The following is a 20,000-nucleotide window of genomic DNA, read 5'->3' on the forward strand; positions in this document are numbered from 1 at the left end:
TGAGACACTATTCCAAAGTTAATTCACTAAAGAACTTATTTGGAAGCCCCTCCTTCATGCTACACACTATGTTAATAGAAGGTACAAAAATAAGACTGTCAACCGTGCTCATGTATTTCTTACATTAGTGTTCTCAGTGACTGTATGATGTAAATACGTAATTATCTTCATGTATATATAAAACTGAGATTCAGAGAGACCAAGAAACTTTCTCAAGTTTGCACGGCTAGTCAGTAACACATGAGGATATATGCTTGGTTTCTAAAGCTGGTTATTGTACTACAAAGCAGGCCTACCCTGATCTTTATACTTTGGAAGTTAATAATTTAGTGGGGAAGCTTTTTAAAATGAAGTGATTGGCTGAATGATCACTGAGTTCCTAAAAATAATAATAATGGTCAATATTTATTGAGGATTACATGCCAAGTACCGTGAGTACTCTGCCAGCATTATTTCATTGACTTCACATGATTGCCATCATTTGCCAAATAGGCAAACTGAGACACGGAGGCCTCTGCTCTCTGACTCCAGAGCTTATACCCTAACCAATCTCCTGTGCTCTGCCAGCCATCGTGCCGACCAATCATGGGCCTAAAGAAGTGAATCCGATGCGCTCTGGGTGCCTATGGTCCATTGAGAGGGGGCTGGTATGCAAATGAATACAGGTGATTAGATGCTGAGACAAAAAAGATGCCTGGGCCCAGTGGAGTCCAAGGAAGGCCGTGTCATTCTAACATCACAATATTAAGGTGACTTCACTTTATTTAACAGGAAAAATCAAGCAAGCAGTGAAGAAAATCCTTATGGCTCCGTGGGCTTGAGTAAAGGAGAAAATAATCCAGGATTCCAAAATAGTGATGATGTTCAGACTTCGTTTTAGAAAAATCTCTTTTATTTCCTCTTGAGGTGATCTTATTGTATGTAAATGTTAATTTCACAGTACAGAACATAGGAGATTATAAGGGTGTCATTAAATGTCAAAGCTGTGTCTCTGTTCAGGAAAAGTTGTCCAAAGAAGACATGCCTGAGGAGAGGGCATCTTCACTTGCATCGCCTTTAGTATTTGTTTCTGCCTCGGGATTTGACTTTTCTGTTTCCTGAAAGAGGTGTTTCTATGTTTCTCTAAGAGAATAGAGAAAGTTTGTCTTTTGCCTCACACGCTGTTCAGGGGTAATAGAAATGGAAATGTCCGTTGTGTTGCTGGAGTTGAAAAGAAAGGAGACGTGGCAGGAGCAGGTGTTGGGCTCTGGTGTGGAACCTGGGTGGATCACTCTTAAAGACGGTGCCTGTGAACACATGGAGCTGCAGGGATGGAGAACAGCACACACTGTTCACTTGGATTGAATTCAAGTGTAAAGGATGTCATGCTCTCTTCACATTAACTTGATCTAAGTACTCTAGTGATTTCCCCCAGTGATGATTGGACTGGAACATGCCTTCTTCAGGGTGACAGGGCTACAGAAGAGAGAAGAATCCAGAGAGCCATTGGAGGACATTGCCTTCTCACTTCCAAGCTGCCTGATCACCATCTTCCTGACAACATCAAACTAGCCCCAGGGGCCTCTGTGAACCCCCCTCCGGAGCACCCGTGATAGAAACTCGCTTCCGCTGCTCTCTAACCGTGGAGTGCATGGAGATCCCAACTGAATGCCACCCTCTGAAGTGGGCTCCCAATCTCTTAAATCTTTTGTATTTGCCCACAATGTCTGAGTAGTGCTGAGCACGAAGCAGACACTCAGTAAATACTCGATTTACACACTCGTGTGGTCTTATGTGTGCTCTGTGCTCGGGTTTCTGTGGCTTCAGTCTGCTTTTCACTTCCAGGGACAAAGTTGCCATCTGACTGTCCAGGACTCTTGACCTCCCATATGTCTTGGAATGTATCCCAATGCCTTCAGTTGCTTTATATTTCTTGTATAAATCAATTATAAAATCAGTCGAAAAAGAGTTGTGTTAGAGCGTCTACACCATCAGGTTAGGAACCAAACCTGGTAATGCTTTTATATATCTCAGAGCCCCCAGCCCAGTTCTGAGCACAGCATCCAATACAGACCTGAAAACTGATTTAAAATGGATTAAATAGGTGGAAATATCCAAACTCTACCCATCAATTCACTTTACGCAGTGACCAGCATACTGTTAGAGTAACTTTGTCAAGTAAGGAGAACTAGCAGCTCCTGCTCAAAAGACCCGAATTTCCGGATGGCTCTTAGGGAAGGGCTTCTAAAGGCAACATTAGGGGTGAGGGTCGTAGGGGACCTGATCAGCTTGTGGACATTCTTCTCATTGATTGGTGGTGAGGTAATTGGGTGGTATTTCTGGAGTCAGCATCATCAACCTTCTGGTTTTAACCAGTCTGGGGTCTACTTGTGGTCAGGATGCAGTTAAGTTCTTCCACCTGGTGGGGGTTTTAGTATCTGCAAAACAGCTCAAGGATACGGCTCAGGATATTATCTGTAGCCCTTGAGGAGGAACTAAAGGTCCTTGACTTTGATTTATGGCTAAACTATTACTGTCTTGATTGACTGTTTTTCTTTGTTCCTGCATTTTCTCATTTCTCTTATTAAATTTGCTCTTTGGAACTTGGGGAAGGCCTAGGGAGCTAAAGATTTTCTACAGACAAGAGGCAGGGGGAGGGGTCATGTTCCTGGGAAGGTCCCATAGAGTCCTGCTGAGCTTCATTTTTAGAAGATCAAATATGTAAAAATAAGAAGAAAGGAAAACACCTTTCAAGTGGCGGGCGGGGGGGGGGACCAGGAAGACCTAGTTTGGGCGTGAGAAATCTTTCTCGGGGGGGGCTTTAACAGTCTGTGGTGCAAATCTCTGGTGGACGGAATCAGAGCAGCACATTTCATTATATATTGAGATTTTCGTACCATGGTAAAAAAAAAAAAATAGAAGACTATTACCATAAGTCGATTCTGCTGAAAATAAAGGAATCATTATTTAAATGTCAAGAGACAAATAACCAAGAGGGATCATTCACAATAGCTGGGGGGTGAGGAGTGAGCGGGATGAGGAAGGGTGTGAATGTCTCAAAGGAGATTGTTAACTTATATCTGGAAAATAGTAGCAGGGTTTCATTAGTGTCTTTTCACTGTAATAATGCCCTTCACATAACCTTTCTCTTTCCCTTCTTGACATTACAGACATGACAATGATGTACTCCAAAATGATGAAAACCTATGGGTTCAGTACCAGACCGTGAGGGTGGGCATTCCCAGGAAGCTTGAAAGCTAAGGCACCTTTTAGTAATAGCCATAAGAAGGTAAAATAGGACTCCTGTACCTTTGTGTCAAGATAGAAGACCGAAAGAGAAAGTTCAGTTATCAAACTAGCCAGAAGCCCCAGGGCCCCAAACTCAAGGATTTTAAACGATTACAGTAGCGCCCACCCTCCCCCACCCCCCATCTGCGGTTTCACTTTTGACGGTTTCAGTTACCCGCGGTCAACCACTATATGAAAATATTAAATGGAAAATTTCAGAAATAAAGAATTCATATGTTTTAAAGTGCGTGCCGTTCTCAGTAGCGTGATAAAATCTCGCGATTTCAGCTCTGCTCCCCCGGGGTCTGAATCATCCCTTTGGCCAGCATGTCCCACCCGTTAGTCAATTAGTGGCTGCGGTTATAAGATCTGCTGTCGCAGTGCCACACTACTGTGTTCAAGTGACCCTGATTTTACTTAATCCTGGCTCCAAAGCGCCAGAGGAGTGATACTGGTGATTCGGAAATGCCAGAGATAAGACCTAAAGTGCTTCCTTTAAGTAAAAAGGTGAAAGGTCTCAATAAGGAAAGAAAAAAATCAGACGCTGAGGGGGCTGAAACCTACGGTAAGACCGAATCTTCCATCGGTGACATTGCGAAGAAAGAAAAAGAAATTCATACTAGTTTTGCTGTCACACCTCAAACTGCAAAAGTTATGGCCGCAGTGTGTAAATGCTTACTTAAAATGGAAAAGGCATTCAATTTGTACAGTAAGATACTCTGACAGAGAGACCACATTCACATAACTTTTATTACAGTATTCTGTTCTAGTTGTTCTATTTTATTATTAGTTATTGCTGTTAATCTCTTACTGTGCCTAATTTATAAATTAAACTTAATCATAGATATGTATGTATAGCAAAAACATAGTATCTATGGGGTTTGGTATTATCCTCAGTTTCAGACATCCACTGGGGGTCTTGGAATGTATCCCCTGAAGATAAGCGGGGAGTACTGTACAAAGCAACAATCTAATACAAGATCGTGGTTATACTTGAGTTGAAATTGAAAATAGTTAAGTGTAAGGAAAAAGGCATCAAGTTATACCTTAGCATCTTTAAAAATTGTGTCTGTGTGACACATAGTATATTATTGAATTATGTTATTTAACTTTAGTTTTATATTTGTGTACATAATGACATGAATTCATTTTACTGATTTGGATATCAAATGAGAATTGTATCATTTGGATTGAATTATGGACCACCTAACGGTGCCCACTACATAATGAGGTCCCCTAGGGCAGTTTGGACTGACTGCACAGAAACATCTGGGAGCTTGTTAAAAATACAAATTCTTGGGCTGCACTCAGACCTGCTGTACCAGAATCTCTGGGGTAGTTCCTAAGGAACCTGTGTTTTAATAAACTCTCCATTTGATTCTCATACATGCTAAAGATTGAGAACATTGAAACACGAAGGCAAGTGTCACAATTTCCATACTTGCTAATAGCATATTTAATTATCATGATAGTGGTGATATTACGAAAAGAACAAATATCCAACAATTTTTCAATTCTGTTCAATCTTTACATATGGTACACACCCTCTCTATTTTGCAATCAATCAGAAGATGTGCTTCTGCTATAGGCTGGGAAGTATAATATTAAGAGCAGCATAAACAAAATTACTAATTTGACCTAAATTTCAAGGAAATCTTTTGTTTCCTACCTTGTTCATTTCTAGATAATAGAACAAACAGCACACAAAATACCATTAAGAAGAACTAGCTAAATTACAATGTCTGTGCTTTGCTACATCCCTTAAAAAGAATGAAAATGTTGGCCAACATTTACACTCATTCTCATCAGAACTTCTCATTTCTTCTTCATGGTTTGTCTTTTTCCCGAAGCGGTTCAATGGAAGATAGGAGTTGCTGAAATGTGGGCCGCTTTTCTGGAAGCTAAATAAAAGAAAAACCCAATGGTTTAGTTTATGAGGGCTATGATTAAAAATAAACTATGTAAAATATTTATACCTCAGTCCTAAAACTAGCAAATTTTACAATGTGGAAACACTATAGACATTTCTTCTAAAGAGAAAACAATTAGAGCCCTAAGAATTGGGGAAGAAAAAGTATCTTTATTTGCATAAGATACGACTGCAGACCTTGGAAAACCAAGAGAATTAATGATAGAACCAACCCAAATAATAAAGGAATTCACCAGGAGAGCAGTATATAAAATTAACTTACAAAACCAGTAGCCTTCCTATATGTGTACAATAACCAATTAGAAGATGTAATGGAAGAGAAAACCCCATTTACAATAGCAACAACACCTCAATAAAATATGAACAAAAATGTACCCCCCACAAATGAGGAAAACTTTAAAACGCTGCTGAAAAATACAAACGTAGACTTGACCACATAGAAGAAAACATTGCTTGTCCTTGAATAGGACGCACCAATACCATAAAGATGGTCAATTTCCCGAGTTAAAATACAAACCAAATACAGTCTCCTCCAAAATATGAACAAGCTGGCTTCAAGCTGAACAAATTGATTATCTAGTTTGTGGATTTTTAAATATGTAAAATAGCTAAGAAAACTATAAAGAAAGATGAGCAATGAGGGGGTGCTAGCCTACCTAGTATTAAAACATGTTAAATACAGCAGAAACTAATACAACATTGTAAATCACTATACTCCAACAAAAATTAATCCAAAAAATTAGACATTAAAAAAAGTGTTATAAAGTTTCTGTAATTAAAACAATACAGTGCTAACACATGAATAGAGACCAGAGAATAGAAGAGAAAGTCCCAAAATGAATCCAAATGCCTATGCAAATTTACTATCCTGTTACTGGGTATTTTGACACCATTCGATAGAATGTTATTGCTGGGGATAACATAGTCTTTTAATAAATGGTGCCTCAACAACTGAGTAGTCATTTAGAAAACGAAATCTTTGGATCCATACTTTTTATTCCATATACCAAAACAAACAGACTAGATCAGACACTTAAATGTAAAAGAATGAAACCATGCAATTACTAGAGGAAAATCTGAGTGAACGCCTTTGCAATCTGGGTGTGGCAAAGCCTATCTAACTATAACTCAGTTTCCAGAAGCAAAAGAAGCAAATAATGATGTAGTCAACTGTATTTTTTTTTTTTTTTTTTTTTTTTTTTTTGCGGTACGCAGGCCTCTTACTGTTGTGGCCTCTCCCGTTGCGGAGCACAGGCTCCAGACGCGCAGGCTCAGCGGCCATGGCTCACGGGCCCAGCTGCTCCGCAGCATGTGGGATCTTCCCGGACCGGGGCACGAACCCGTGTCCCCTGCATCGGCAGGTGGACTCTCAACCACTGCGCCACCAGGGAAGCCCCGCAACTGTATTTTTTTAAAAAGAAAGTTTTGCATGGCAAAGAACATCATAAATTAAATCAAAGATAAGTGACAAACTGGGAGAAAATAATTACAATTTATGTCAGAGATAGAGTATTAATCTCCTGAATTTCTAAAGGGATCTTTAAAATTGAGGTGGGAGGAACAAAAACCTTATAGAAAAAGGGAAAAGATATGACATATAATTCTCAGAAAGATATACATATGCTCTTCAAAATATGCCTCACTCATAATGAAAGATGTACCTAGGAAAGCTGCACTAAAATGCCATTTCTCGTCTATCAGATCGGCAGGAATTCAGAAGCTTAACAATGGTCTGTGTTGCTAGAGGGCCGATGCCTGTGGAGAGGAATTTGTATGCTCTTTTTTTTTTTTTTTGTAAGAAAGAAAGGGAAACAAAACCACACACCTATACATACGTGTTCATTTTTGTACAAAGAAATACGGGAAAGCTAAACTGGAATCTAATGAAAATTGTGAATTTTCTCCCCAAAATTGTGAAATAAAATACCAAAAAGAAGGGAGACTAAACTACAAAACACTCACTATAAGCAGGACCTTCAGCTGGGGACTGCCCCCGTGCAACCCCCTCTCAATGGATTCTGCCCCAATCCTCACACTTTCATGGACCAACTGTAGGAAGAAGGCAGTTCCTTCCTGTTCAGGGCCCCCTGTCCATCTGATGGTGCAGGCACATTCCCAGGAGCTGGAGTGGGGAGGGCCAGGGAGGTTCCCAGCTTCAACTCAAACACCCTTGTCTGCTCCTCTTCTCCGTCGGCCAGGTGACAGCAGTGAGTCTGCCTGGTTGTGGGCAGTGCCAGGTCTCTAACCCTTCTCTGACCCAGTCTGACCCTCTAGTGCCACCTAAGGCTCTCATCCCCTTTACATTTGGGGTAAAAAAGAGTGGGGGAGCCTTAGATAGTATTTCAAGTGACATTGGGTGGGAAGTCACCAAGTGCCCATATTCCAAGAAGAATTTAAGCTAAAAGATAAAATGTTACGTGATGCAGTCAGTAACTCTTCCAAAGTGGAATTCTAGGCTCCAACACAAGAGATGAGGAACTCTTTAAATCCTGTGCAGTCATTTATTCCTAGCACCCGCATAGTGCCTGGTGCACAGCTGCTCTATTAATATGTAACAACAACGACAACCACTTAGAGCACTTACTGTATACCGGGCACTGTTCTAAGGACTTTATAATATTAACTCATTCAATCCACACAATAATCCTATCAGTTAAGTACTATTTTATGGTGAAGCACAGAGATGTTAGGAGGCTTATGCAAGGTCCCACAGCTAGCATTCAACCCAGAGCTAGCATTCTGGCTCCAGAGTCCACACGCTTAACCACGACACTGATCTGTCTCTTACGAGTGAATGAATGAATGTGTGAACGCATGACGGCAGCGTTAGGCCCGTTTGTCAATGAGGCCACACCGTATAATGGCTATGGGCTGCGGGCTCTTAGATGAATGTTCTTAGAAGTCTCTTATTATCACATCACTCGCAAATGTCTTCAGGGGCTCCGTGTTGCCTATAGAAAGCCAAACTCACACTCCTCTCCTTGTCATTCAGGCTACAGGACCAGACGTACTCTTCCAAACTCATTTCCAGCCCTTCCAACCACAGCTCCAGCCAAGCATGCAGTGCTCATTCCTGCCTCCCCACCTGTGCTTGTGCTGGTCGCTCTCACCTGGACACCCTTGAACTGTGTCTCCACCCACATAGTTGGGGAAGCTCTGTAGGGCTTTCCAGACCTGGCTCAGATAACGATGCGTTCCGGAAGCTGGGCTCCCTGTGTCCTCTGAGCTCTTCCTTCCTGTACTTACTTGTCTATGTTTCTAATTTGCACATATAATTATAAGCTACTTGCTGTTTTCAGTCCCACAAAAAAAGATACTCTTATTCTCTCCCTGCATGGAAGGCTTTTATTCAGCACTTGGGAGACAGGGGAAGGGAGAACAGACTGCTGTCCATTCTGTGCTCTCTACACGTGTTATTTGTTCTCTGTTACACATTTTCTCCTTGAGGAGAGACCCTCTAGTGTTGTGGTTGAGAACAGGGCCTCTGACACTAGCCAGCCTGCCTCTTACTAGCTGTGTGAGCTTGGGCGAGTCACTTAACCTCTCTGGGTCTCTGTTTCCACTTCTGTTCGTTTAGCCATGATAAGAGTACCTACTCATAGTGTGTTTCCTGTTGAATAAATGAGTTAATATTCGTAAAGTCCTTAGAACACTGCTGATATAAGTTGTTTGTTAAGTTGTTGGCGCCTACAGTGCTGGTTTCAGATCACAAACACCTGAGGGCAGGGGCCCAGGGCCATTTCCACCTGCTCTGTAGCAGGTGCCCCCACCCCCACCCCCACCCCCGTCCCCGCCTCAAAAACGCTTCTTCCGGCGGTGACGCAGCCACACGCCCGGATGCGCCCGGCGCGTGCCCTCTCCCGCCAGTGGATCACTCGCCTCGTGCCAGCAGCTGTGCATGACCTGGTAGACTGTGTCCCACGCCAGCTGGGGCCGGTAGAGCCGGTGGCCCTGGGAGACCTTCATGACCACCTGCGAGTTGTCGTACAAGTCATAAGGCTGCTTCCCCAGGCTGAACACTTCCCACATCAGGATCCCTGCACCATGGGGAGGGCGGCGGCGGACAGAGGAGAGAGAGCCAGCGTCAAAAGGTACAGTTTGTCGAACGAGCTTCACGCGGCAGGTCAGGAAGGCTCTGGGTCAGAGCCGGGATCCCTGGGGGATGAGTCCAAGCATGGAGGACGGGGTAGGGAGGGCGGGCCTGGACCATAGCTTACGGAGCCCAGGCTCTCTTCTCCCTGTTCCCTGAGACCCGGACGCCCATTCTTGCCGGGAAACGGGGAACCCGCCAGGGCAGCTGCAGGGGGAGCTCCCTGGGGTCAAGGCCCTTGGGCTGCTTCAGAGAGGCGGCTGAGGCCTGGTCCAACCCACCGTGACAAGCCCCAACTCCAGCCCTTAGGAGTAATGGATGGGAGTCCTCGCCCTTTCTCTTTGCCTTGGCAACAGCTTCACTGCACCATCAAATTACCTTTTGGTGGAAATTTAAGATAAAATCATGGGCAACGCTCCTCCTTTTCTATTGCCACAGTGTTCTAGAATACTTTGTGGGTCAGGTGTCCTTTCAAGGATCTGATTAAAAGCATTAGCTTTTCCTCGGGGAAGTGAATGCACAGCGTTTTCGGGCTCCTTGTGTGGAAGTTCACAGGGTATTTTCTGGAAGTATCCAGTGTATGGTGGACTCCAGGTTAAGAAACCGAGTTCTGGTCATGGTGGTCAAGAGGGTTGCGTTTGGGGCCAGTCAGACGTGCCTTTTGAGGCCCAGGTTTGCCACTTACAGGCTGGGCGACTTTCTTAGTCCTTCTCAGCTCTGCTTGCCTTCTGTAATATGCGGATATCTGCACATCACAGAGTTGTCGAGAGGATTGAATAGGATGAAACACGTGGAGCATTTAGAAGGGCACTGGAGACATTTTAAATGCTCTCTAAATGGTGGCCATTGTGATGTACTGGCCAAGCCAGAGAATTCCAGCACTCAGCCAGCTTCAAAAGCTTGGAAAACTAGAAATATGTAAGAAGGGAGAAAATTGTTCTAGAACCATACTGAAGTACTAACTTCAAAACTTCTTTGACCTTTAGGGCTACAGATTTTTTTGTAAAATATTTACAGTAAGGCAATGTTACAAGTTATGGTGGCTGTGGGGTTTTTTTAAACAAATATTCTAAAACAACCATCAGAAAACGTGTTGCCCCTTTCACAGTTGTCTCTTTGGAAGGCTAACCACTTATCTCAAGAATAATATCATTGCTTAAAATATCTGTGGGACTCCTCTTTGAGAATTGCTTTCAGAGGTCCTGGTTTATTTTGAGTATCTTCACTGGGGACAGATTATTTAAGAATGAATTTAGTTCTTGGAAACAGCCAGAAAATATTTGGAGCCAAATTCTGGCACATAAGGTAAGCAGTCAGCCTGGGTAATGCAATGTTTTGGTCAAAACCCAGCTGTGACTGTGGAGTAAGGATACCGATTTTTAAAAATATCTTTCATAAGGCATATCATTTGACACAAAGAGATTGAAACTAATTCTGACAAGTTCATCAGCACAAAATGACATCAAGTATTCACCAAAATGCTCTCTGTGGTTTTTCCTTTTTCTGTATACATTGGATTATTATTTTTTTTACAATGAACAGTACCAATTTTACAAAAGGAATAATTATTTTTAACAATTGTCACATAGAAAACTAAACAGCTGACTACATTTTCCTTTCTTCAGGCTGTCATGTAGAAAGTCAAATTGTGCTTATGGACTCAGACAGGCATGAAATAGTTCTCAGTTGTATTTAATAGATTCCATAGCCTTATGATAATTTGGAATATTTATCCTGGGCTCATCTGACAGTGATTTTAAACAAGCCTGACATTCCTCCCAATGTAGAAAAATACCAGAAAATCTACAGAATCACAATTTAAGAATTGTCTCTGTTGTCTAATTACGTTTACTAAATTTCAATATAGATCTTTCAGTAAAATAGGGGTCAGCATACTCTTTCTATAAAGGGCCACAAAGTAAGTTTTCTAGGCTTTGAGGGTCATGCAGCCTCTGTGACAGCTACTGTTGCAAGCACAAAAGCAACCACAGACAATACATAAACCATATGTACAAAGGACATGGCTGTGCTCCGATCAAACTTTCCTTACAGAAACAGGCCACTGGAATTGGTCCTGCGCCATGGTCTGCTGACCCCTGACCTAAATGATGAATTTTAACAGGGACACTAGTTGAAGTTGGGATGGGCCAAAGAAAGTGCTGAGTCATGTTTGGTATTTACACCAGGCATGCCCCCCAAACTGGTCAATTCAGAAGGGAATGATTATCACCCCGCTTCCGTGCAGAAAGTCGATGACTTCATTTTAAGCCCTTCACCGTTTTGTACCTCATGCAAACTGGGTTTTAGTTTTCGGTGACTCCTTTTTGAAAACTGAAATCTTCAGTGGGAAAGCTTTTATCCCTTTTGATTTTATGAGAAGGTGCTAGCAGGATGCCAATTATACAATACGTGGCAGACATCCTAACACCAGCACAAGAAAGGGTCACCATCACCTTCTTCAATCCCTTGCTTGTCTCTAACCATACATGTAATTTTGTAAGTGCCCAGAGCTTTTGCTGAAAATGGATGTTGCTGCTCTTGTGGTTTCCTGTTGTGGAAGCCAGCTTATGCAATGGGGCTGGGTCCCACGTGGCCACATTCTTACCGAACGCCCATACGTCTGACTTGCTGCTGTATTTGAAGTAGTGAAACACCTCTGGGGCTGACCACTTGACGGGAAACTTTGTTCCTACCGAACTGACATACTGGTCATCAAGAACATACCTGCAGAGGAAAACATCAACACAGTCCTTCAGCCAAGTATGCAGGACATACAGCCGTCCGGTCTCAGCGGAGGGCCTTGGTTTTCCAGACCTTTTGCTTCCTTTCGGTGTGTGAGCTTAGCTAGAGGCTGCTTATGACTTGTAAGCATTTAAAAAAATGATCTCTAACTTTGAAAATAGCAAAATCTGAATGCAAAATATTTGGTGAATAGAAAGAAACACAAACAAGTAAAAGTAAAATCACTCCGAATCCCACCCCAAAGATAACCTGTCACATACTACCACTCAAGATACATTTTCACTTGTACTTTCAAATCTTTTTTTCTATATATACTTTGAACAAAATTGGGTTTCTGTTGTATTGAGGTTTGCTTTTATTTTTCCTTTAAGGGCATATCAAGAACATTTTCCCCATGGTTACATTCTCCTACAGCATCATGTTTAATGGCTGACTAGTCTTTCTTCTTACGGATTAACGTAATTTGTTTAACCGTGTAACTTCTAATCTTTTGCTATTGTAAACAATGATGGACAGCAATAATATCTTATGAAGTTATCAAGACCATAAAAATATATGCTCAAGATATGCAGTACACTTTTGTTTATAATAACGATAAAAATGCAATCAACCTCAATGTCCCCAGGCTGAGGAGTGATTAAATATAATATGGTACATTAATAGAATAGTATGCAGCCATGAAAAAAGAGATCACTCTACACTGACCAAAATAAAAAGATGCCTATGGTTTATGGTTAGTGCAAAAGCATGTATAGGTAATGTGATTCCATTTTTGTGGGGACAAACAGTAAATGTCCATATTTGTGTCTATGATTGGGTACACTTAGGAATCAGGTTTGAAAGGACATCCACTGAATGTGTCAGCCATAGTTACTCCTAGTGCTGAAAATAAGGGGAATGGGTGGGGGGGTAGATTCTACTTTTTGCTTTATACACTATTGCTATATTTCTTACAATAAGCATATATTATTTGTACAATTAAAAAAGGAGAAGCCCACAAAAAACACGTAAATAATGACTACTAACTCAAGAAAATAGAAAAATGAAAATGATGGAGACTGAAACTTTGGATATAATTTATAGGAAAACTTCACACACAAAAATGTGTTAGAGATGTTTATTGTACTTTAAAATAGCTGAAAAAGCTGGTGTGGCAAATCATTCTGGGAAATATTAATAATAGTAATAATAAATAATGCTTCCATAAGATTACATATAGCACCTTCCATACTTCCCTCCCAAGCCCCCTCAGCTCCTCAGACACCACCAGACACTCAGAAACAACCCTGACACCCCTGACTGGGCTCTGCTCATGACCTAAACCTTCCTTCGAATCATCAGGACCAAGTTCAATCACAGGCATCTGACTAATGTGACCCCAGAGCTTCATGACCAACAGGGCCTGGTGCATGGCCTCCAGGATCCCTTATTTAGAGCAAGACGTGCAGCCCCCTTTTCCTAAGTTACAAAGAACTTGACAGTATAGTCCCTGGATGCTGGCGTAACAGCCCATATTTCTGCTTTGAGAACAAAGTGGGATCAGCTCCCTCGGCCTGGGAGCCTCTCCCTGTCCTGAGCAGCTGTGAGCAGCTTTTTCTCTTGCGCTCAGGCGAGCTGCACATTCGAAGTGTGGGCGTTGGAGAGGAAGTGCATGGTCAGAGGAGGGTGGCAGGGAGCACGCAGCTAAAGGGACACCCTGGCAACACTGAGGGGTCCCAGAAGAGGAGCAGCTTCTCTAATGAAATTTGGAGAAGACTTAAAAAAAAAATAGATCTTCCTATGGTGTTTTAGGGCCATGCTGGCTAAACATAGAGCTGGCTTTCGTCACCTCTTCAGATCGCTTTGAAACTGCGTTATCTCTCCTCAGAATGACATGAGTTTATGTTGAGTGGGCACAACTTTATAGCTGTATTTTGTCTCAATGGCAGGGACATCTGCTTGCCCTGTAGACTAAACCATGGGCAGTTTGAGGGCAGGGAGTATCCCATACATTTCAGTATCTCTCATAAGGCCCAGGCACTGCGTAGGCACTCAATAAATGTTTGTTGAATGGAAAGGCTACCATGTATGTCTTCATTTCCTATGTAAAACCATGAAAATTGACTCTGAGGCTTACATAGTATAAGGATTCAGAGTTCAGGAAATGGAAGACTCTTGTTAAACTGCTGTCACACTCAAACTAATTTCTCAAATCCTGAAGTGTTGCTAGAGTGCTCACCGAGAGAATCTGAGTCTACTGCCTTACCTGATGATACAGGAAATTTAATAAAATGGCAAGAAAAATTGTCCTAGTGTTAATGCCCTGTCCATTTGAACATACAGTGTTAAGAGGAAACAGCCAGAAGGGGTGAAGGAGCCACAACACACACACACGCTCACTCAATCAAGGCTTTTTAAGCTTTTCTGGGTTGTATGTCTGGCTGTAACATGTTATATTTGAATATTTAAGATTTTCATGGAATTTATTCTTAAGTTTAGGAAATATTTATCAAGGTGTTGAAAGAACTAAAAAGGACTTGGGGCAATTTCTGAAGAACAATCCCATCTTATGGGTGGAGAAATGAGGTGGGCAGAGGTAGAGTGGGGGAGGGATCCCGGTTTTTAAGCCCCTGATTGAGAGCAGGTTCTATATCCGCATTTTGATGTGAATGGAAACCCCTGTTGCATTGGCTGCCCTGTGGGAATTGGCTTACCGCGTCATCCCAAAGTCAGAAACCTTCACAGAGAGGTCACTGTCCACCAAGCAGTTCCGAGCAGCCTTTAGAGGGAAAGCAAAATTACCAAGTAGTAAAGATGACCAAGAATCCCCTGGCATCAAAATCAGACATTTTCCTTTTCTTTGGCAGAATTCTCAGCAAAATCGAAGATTGCCTATCACAACCCCAAATGCTCTATTTCAAAGGAAATATCTAGAGTATAGGAGTTGTTTTTTTTCCTTCGCAATTTTCCATTTTTCAGAATGAAAATGTGCTCCCATAAGTATTTTGCCTCAAGCATCCATCCTTGTCAAACAGCACGAAAGGTATTAGACATTAAACACAGAACATGAGCTCATCAATGAGAAGGCAAAAATCATGTCTAGGGGTTCCCTCTCCACACTGCTAGGGCACCGTGCATTAACAGGCGCTTTGAAGGCGTAACTGCTGCGCTGGGAACCCCAAATACACTGGCCTAGGGTGCATGGCAGGTTTGCTGTTCAGCACAAGAAAATCTTAAAAGATCAATCAATACCAGTGCAAACCAAGCAGAACACTCTCCATGCCCACCCTGACCCAAAGACACACACAAATTTCATTTCTTGTATTTTTGGTTATGGTACTGAACAACTCCTTTAGCACTAAACCCTTCCTGGAGTAAAGGTAACCTTGGGTTAAATGGTTCCGGGAAACAGTAAAGTGACCAAAGTCTTTCCTTTCCATCTGTTTTCCTTTATACCGCAACCTAAGTACATAGATCTTGATGGCTACTTCTACTCTTTCTATACTTCAAGTATTTTATTATGAAATTGTGATTTTGATTACAAAAATGTCATGCGCTTAAGCATGTCACAAGTGAGCAAAGTATAAGTGAAGATGCCCTCCTTGCCGTCCCTCCCAGTGGCCCCATCGCTGGAGGAGGGAGCTGGGGATAGCTTTCTTTCCTTACCAAGTCCCGGTGTATGAACTGGTGGCTCTCCAAGAAGGCCATGCCTTCACAAACATCATAGCACATTTCTAAGAGCTGGGAGGGCTCAAGTCTTTTCCCATGACTCTTCAGGTAACTCAGCAAGCAGCCATTGGTTATATATTCAGTCACTATGTATATAGGGTATCTCTTTGAACACACTCCATAGAATTTCACCAGCTTGGGATGGTTGAGTTTCCTGGAAACAACAGATGTTCAAAGTTCAATACTGAATTTCCATACTGCATTTTCCAGATGTCCTGAAAAAGAATCACTGTCAGATTTTTGTGTGTTTTAATTTCCCCCCTTCTAGTGGAACGGAGGAAGGGTCTGATTCTGGGAGCGTTAGCCTTTGGAAGCAGAAAAATGCTGCCTCCTCTTGGATATTGACAACCTCAGCAGCCGTTAAGCTGTTCTGGGTGCTTGTTCAACTTTGCTACAGAGAATCAGGGAAGCAGTGGTCTGTTGCCTCAGAAATCCTGCTTAGTCTCGTGGCATCTTGAGAACTCCATGGCTGATTTGGAGGGAGCTATACCCTAGGAGAAGTCATTTCCATGTTAAAGCATCCAACTTTCTTGTCTAAACATTTCCTTAAAAAAAAAATAGAATATGAAGGGTGTAGGTAAAATGAAAATAGTTTCCATGTTAGAGAAGTGAGATTAGTTCTGATTTTCCTTTTTAAAAAAATTTCATTTTGCATTATTGTGACGTTATTTTTTTGATGATAAACTTAGAAAAGAATAACCACGTGACATAGCACTTCTAGTAGGTCACGACAGCTATTATGATGTTCATCAACTAGCCCTTATGTAGTTGATCTATTCTTATCAATTTACAGGATGCTTCTTTTTCTTTTCCATTATGGTTTATTACAGGATATTGAATATAGTTTCCTGTGCTATACAATAGGACCTTGTTGTTTATCCATTCTCTATATAATAATTTGCATCTGCTAACCCCAAACTCCCACTCCATCCCTCTTCCACCCCACTTCCCCTTGGCAACCACAAGTCTGTTCTCTATGTCTGTGAGTCTGTTTCTGTTTTGTAGATAAGTTCATTTGTGTCATATTTTAGATTCCACGTCTAAGTGATATCATATGGTATTTGTCTTTCTCTGTCTGACTTACTTCACTTAGTATGATAATCTCTCGGGCCATCCATGTTGCTGCAAATGGCATTATTTCGTTCCTTTTTATGGCTGAGTAATAGTCCATTGTATATATGTTCCACATCTTCTTTATCCATTCATCAGTCGATGGACACTTAGGTTGCTTCCATGTCTTGGCTACTGTAAAGTGCTGCTATAGGTAAACTTATTTGCAAATCAGAAAGAGAGTCACAGATGTAGAAAACAAACTTATGGTTTCCAAGGGGGGAAGGGGGAGTGGGATGAATTGGGAGATTGGGACTGACATATATACACTACTGTATATAAAATAGGTAACTAATGAGAACCTACTGTATAGCACAGGGAACTCTACTCAGTGCTCTGTGGTGACCTAAATTGGAAGGAAATCTAAAAAGGAGGGAATATATGTATATGTATAACTGATTGACTTTGCTGTACAGCAGAAACTAAGAGAACATTGTAAAGCAACTGTACCCCAATAAAAAAATAGTCCTGCTATGAACATAGAGGTGCAGGTATCTTTTCCAGTTATGGTTTTCTCAGGGTATAGGCCCAGGAGTGGGATTGCTGGGTCATATGGTAGCTCTATTTTTAGTTTTTTGAGGAACCTGCGTACTGTTTTCCATAGTGGCTGCACCAATTTACATTCCCACCAACAGTGTAGGAGGGTTCCCTTTTCTCCACACCCTCTCCAGCATTTGTTATTTGTAGATTTTTTTGGTAATGGCCATTCTGACTCGTGTGGGGTGGTACCTCATAGTTTTGATTTGCATTTCTCTAAAAATTAATGATGATGAGCATTACAGGATGATTCTTTAATGTTCAGATGTGTAGACTAAATTAAATTTAACATGTCAACTTGACAATTTTTTTAACAGATGAGGATTCATTAAATATTCAGTTATTTTTTTCCTCCTTAGTTTGACTATAGGGACATGTGTTACCATGTTACTCAAGGCTGGGTTATGCATATTTGAGCAGTGTTAGGGACCTGCATTGCTCCCTTCAAAGGGAAGGCTTGTGGTGGGACCAAGGTCTATCACCCAATAAAAGGTGTTCCTTGAGCAAATTCAGTCACTGCCCAGGGGGCACATGGTAGGAATACCATGTCAATTGACACCTCCCACATTTCAGGCCTCCGTTTGACCATTACATTTGAGATTTAACAGTTTCCCCTGATGATACAGTTTGGACTCGTTCTCTATGACTAGGTGATTTGTTAATGACTTTTTAGGATTCTGTAGGATTACCAGCTCTCTAATAGCAAAAAATATCTTTTAAAGTTACACCATGACACAGGGGTTACACCATGACCCTAAGGGAGTTCCTGTCGGATTTTTCTGTTCTGACATCAAGGACCCCTTCCCCCGTTTTATGACAGTACAATTGCCAGAGACAGGATGAACTACATAATTTGCAGGGATCAGCGCAAAGTGAAAATGCAGGGATCCTTGTGTAAGAATTATTAAGAATTTCAATGGTGACAGCACAGCATTAAACCAAGCGCGGAGCCCTTCTAAGTGCAGGAGCCCTCGACACTGTGCAGGTTGTGTGCCCGTGAAGCCAGCCCCAGCCAAAGGCTTCTGTTTGCATAGTACCTCTGCTTCCAAACAATTGGGCAATTGCAGTAAAAGTGGTTATTCTGACTCTCCGGGTGCCTTTGGTCTTCATAAAAGAATGACTAAGGAAATGGACGCTGGAAGGGCTGCTGGGTTTGCATCTCTGGTCTGCCACTTTTACTAGCTTGGTGGCCTTGGGCTAGTTATTTAACATTTCTGTGCTTTAGTTTCCTACCAAACACAACAATGTTTTCCTACCAAAGACAACAATGGTACATCCCTCATAGCCTTCTTATGAGGATTGAATGCATTAATGTTTATAAAGCACTCAGAGAGATGCCTGTAAACACTGTATATAAGTGTTTAAGTAAATTTTTTAAAAATGTTATTCCTCTGTAGCAGGCTAGGCTTTGTGGTTTCAAGTGTCTTTGACCAAAGGCCTGCTATAGCATTGTTTTTCATACCATGCTGATTGGTTCCTTAGAGTAGGATGGCCAGCTCACTGTCCCAGTTTGCCTGGGACTGAGGGGTTTCCCAGGATGTGGGACTTTCAGTGCTGAAACCAGGGAAGTCCCAGGCAAAAATGGATGGTTGGTCACCCTTCAAAGTCTGATTCACCATGCTGACAAGAGGTATAATCATTAAAAGAGGTCTTTGTACTTACATACATGGGGGGGGGGGGAGGGGAGGGGGAGGGAGAGGGAGAGGGAGGGGGAGAGCTAGAGAGAGAGAACACATATGAATTGCCAAGAGTTGAGAGCTGTGCTTGGAGCTGAGGTCCATTAGGAAGGGTATCTTCATTTATCAGATGAGGAAAGAAGTAGGGTGAGAACAGGACTTGTACCACACTGTGTTGGGATTGTTGTAGGGCGTTAGTTTTCAGTAGTGCCTTAGTCCTGGCCACTAGAAGCTCGTGCCCTTGGGCATGTGCTTTACAGGGCCCCACTCTGTTCCTCATTCCACCGCATCCCTCCCCACAGGACAAAGAGGCCAGAGGGCTAAGGAGACATGTCCACTCAGAACCAGTGTATCTCTTTATCACTCTTGGGGTACCAGGACTCTGGAATCCCCTGCCCACAAAGTACTGAGGCCTCTTCCAGGACCTTTGCAGACTCTTCCTGGTCTATCTCCCCAAGAGTGAACCATGCCGTTGGTGTGCCTACCCCTAGCCGAGATAGTTGCTTGTGGGAGACACAGAGGGAGCTCGGATGTACTGAATGCTCTGTCTGCACATAGGCACTGAGTACAGGATGGGGCTGGGGGTGGGAAGAGAAAGGGGAGGGGTGGAGTTTTGCGGGGGGTGGGGAGCATGGTCCAGAGGCTGACTTCTCTAAAGAGCCTTGAGAATTCTAAATTTGAATACGACCTTTCAGGTTGTTGTGAAGGTATACTTGTCAGAGGAGACGCATAGAACCAATTTTGTGTAATGGGTGTTAAATTGACTTATAACTTCTAAATATTTGTATCTATGATCTGTGGATTCTTTTTTTCCTGTTGAAAAATGGTGCATTTTTAAATTAAAGTATAGTTGATTTACGATGTTGTGTTAGTTTCAGGTGCACAGCAAAGTGATTCAGATACACACACACACACAAACACACACACACTCTTTTTCACA

General features: G+C 42.2%; 2 protein-coding genes across 7 annotated transcripts in view; one reads left to right on the forward strand and one right to left on the reverse strand.

Moving 5' to 3' along the window:
* The window catches only part of ACE2 (angiotensin converting enzyme 2), a 56,391-nt gene extending 54,630 nt beyond the window's left edge, over positions 1-1,761 (forward strand). For all 3 annotated transcript variants that reach the window (XM_019925618.3, XM_073798847.1, XM_073798848.1), the window contains one exon: positions 772-1,761. In XM_019925618.3, the coding sequence (XP_019781177.2) occupies positions 772-880 (109 nt within the window). In that variant the 3' untranslated portion in view covers positions 881-1,761. The remainder of the gene's footprint in view (positions 1-771) is intronic.
* Positions 1,762-4,705: 2,944 nt separating this feature from the next.
* Positions 4,706-20,000, reverse strand: part of BMX (BMX non-receptor tyrosine kinase) — a 50,124-nt gene continuing 34,829 nt past the window's right edge. For 2 of the 4 annotated variants that reach the window (XM_073799582.1, XM_073799581.1), the window contains exons 15-20: positions 15,675-15,891; positions 14,723-14,787; positions 11,893-12,011; positions 9,077-9,234; positions 6,422-6,598; positions 4,706-5,168 (exon numbers count right to left, since the gene is read on the reverse strand). In XM_073799582.1, coding sequence (XP_073655683.1) covers positions 5,094-5,168; positions 6,422-6,598; positions 9,077-9,234; positions 11,893-12,011; positions 14,723-14,787; positions 15,675-15,891 — 811 coding nt within the window. In that variant the 3' untranslated portion in view covers positions 4,706-5,093. Of the gene's footprint in view, positions 5,169-6,421; positions 6,599-9,076; positions 9,235-9,972; positions 10,196-11,892; positions 12,012-14,722; positions 14,788-15,674; positions 15,892-20,000 lie in introns of those variants that run through there. The other 2 variants (XM_019925617.3, XR_012329388.1) reach the window with 2 other exon arrangements.

The sequence above is a fragment of the Tursiops truncatus genome, chromosome X (assembly GCF_011762595.2).
Source record: "Tursiops truncatus isolate mTurTru1 chromosome X, mTurTru1.mat.Y, whole genome shotgun sequence".
Classification (NCBI taxonomy): Eukaryota; Metazoa; Chordata; class Mammalia; order Artiodactyla; family Delphinidae; genus Tursiops; species Tursiops truncatus.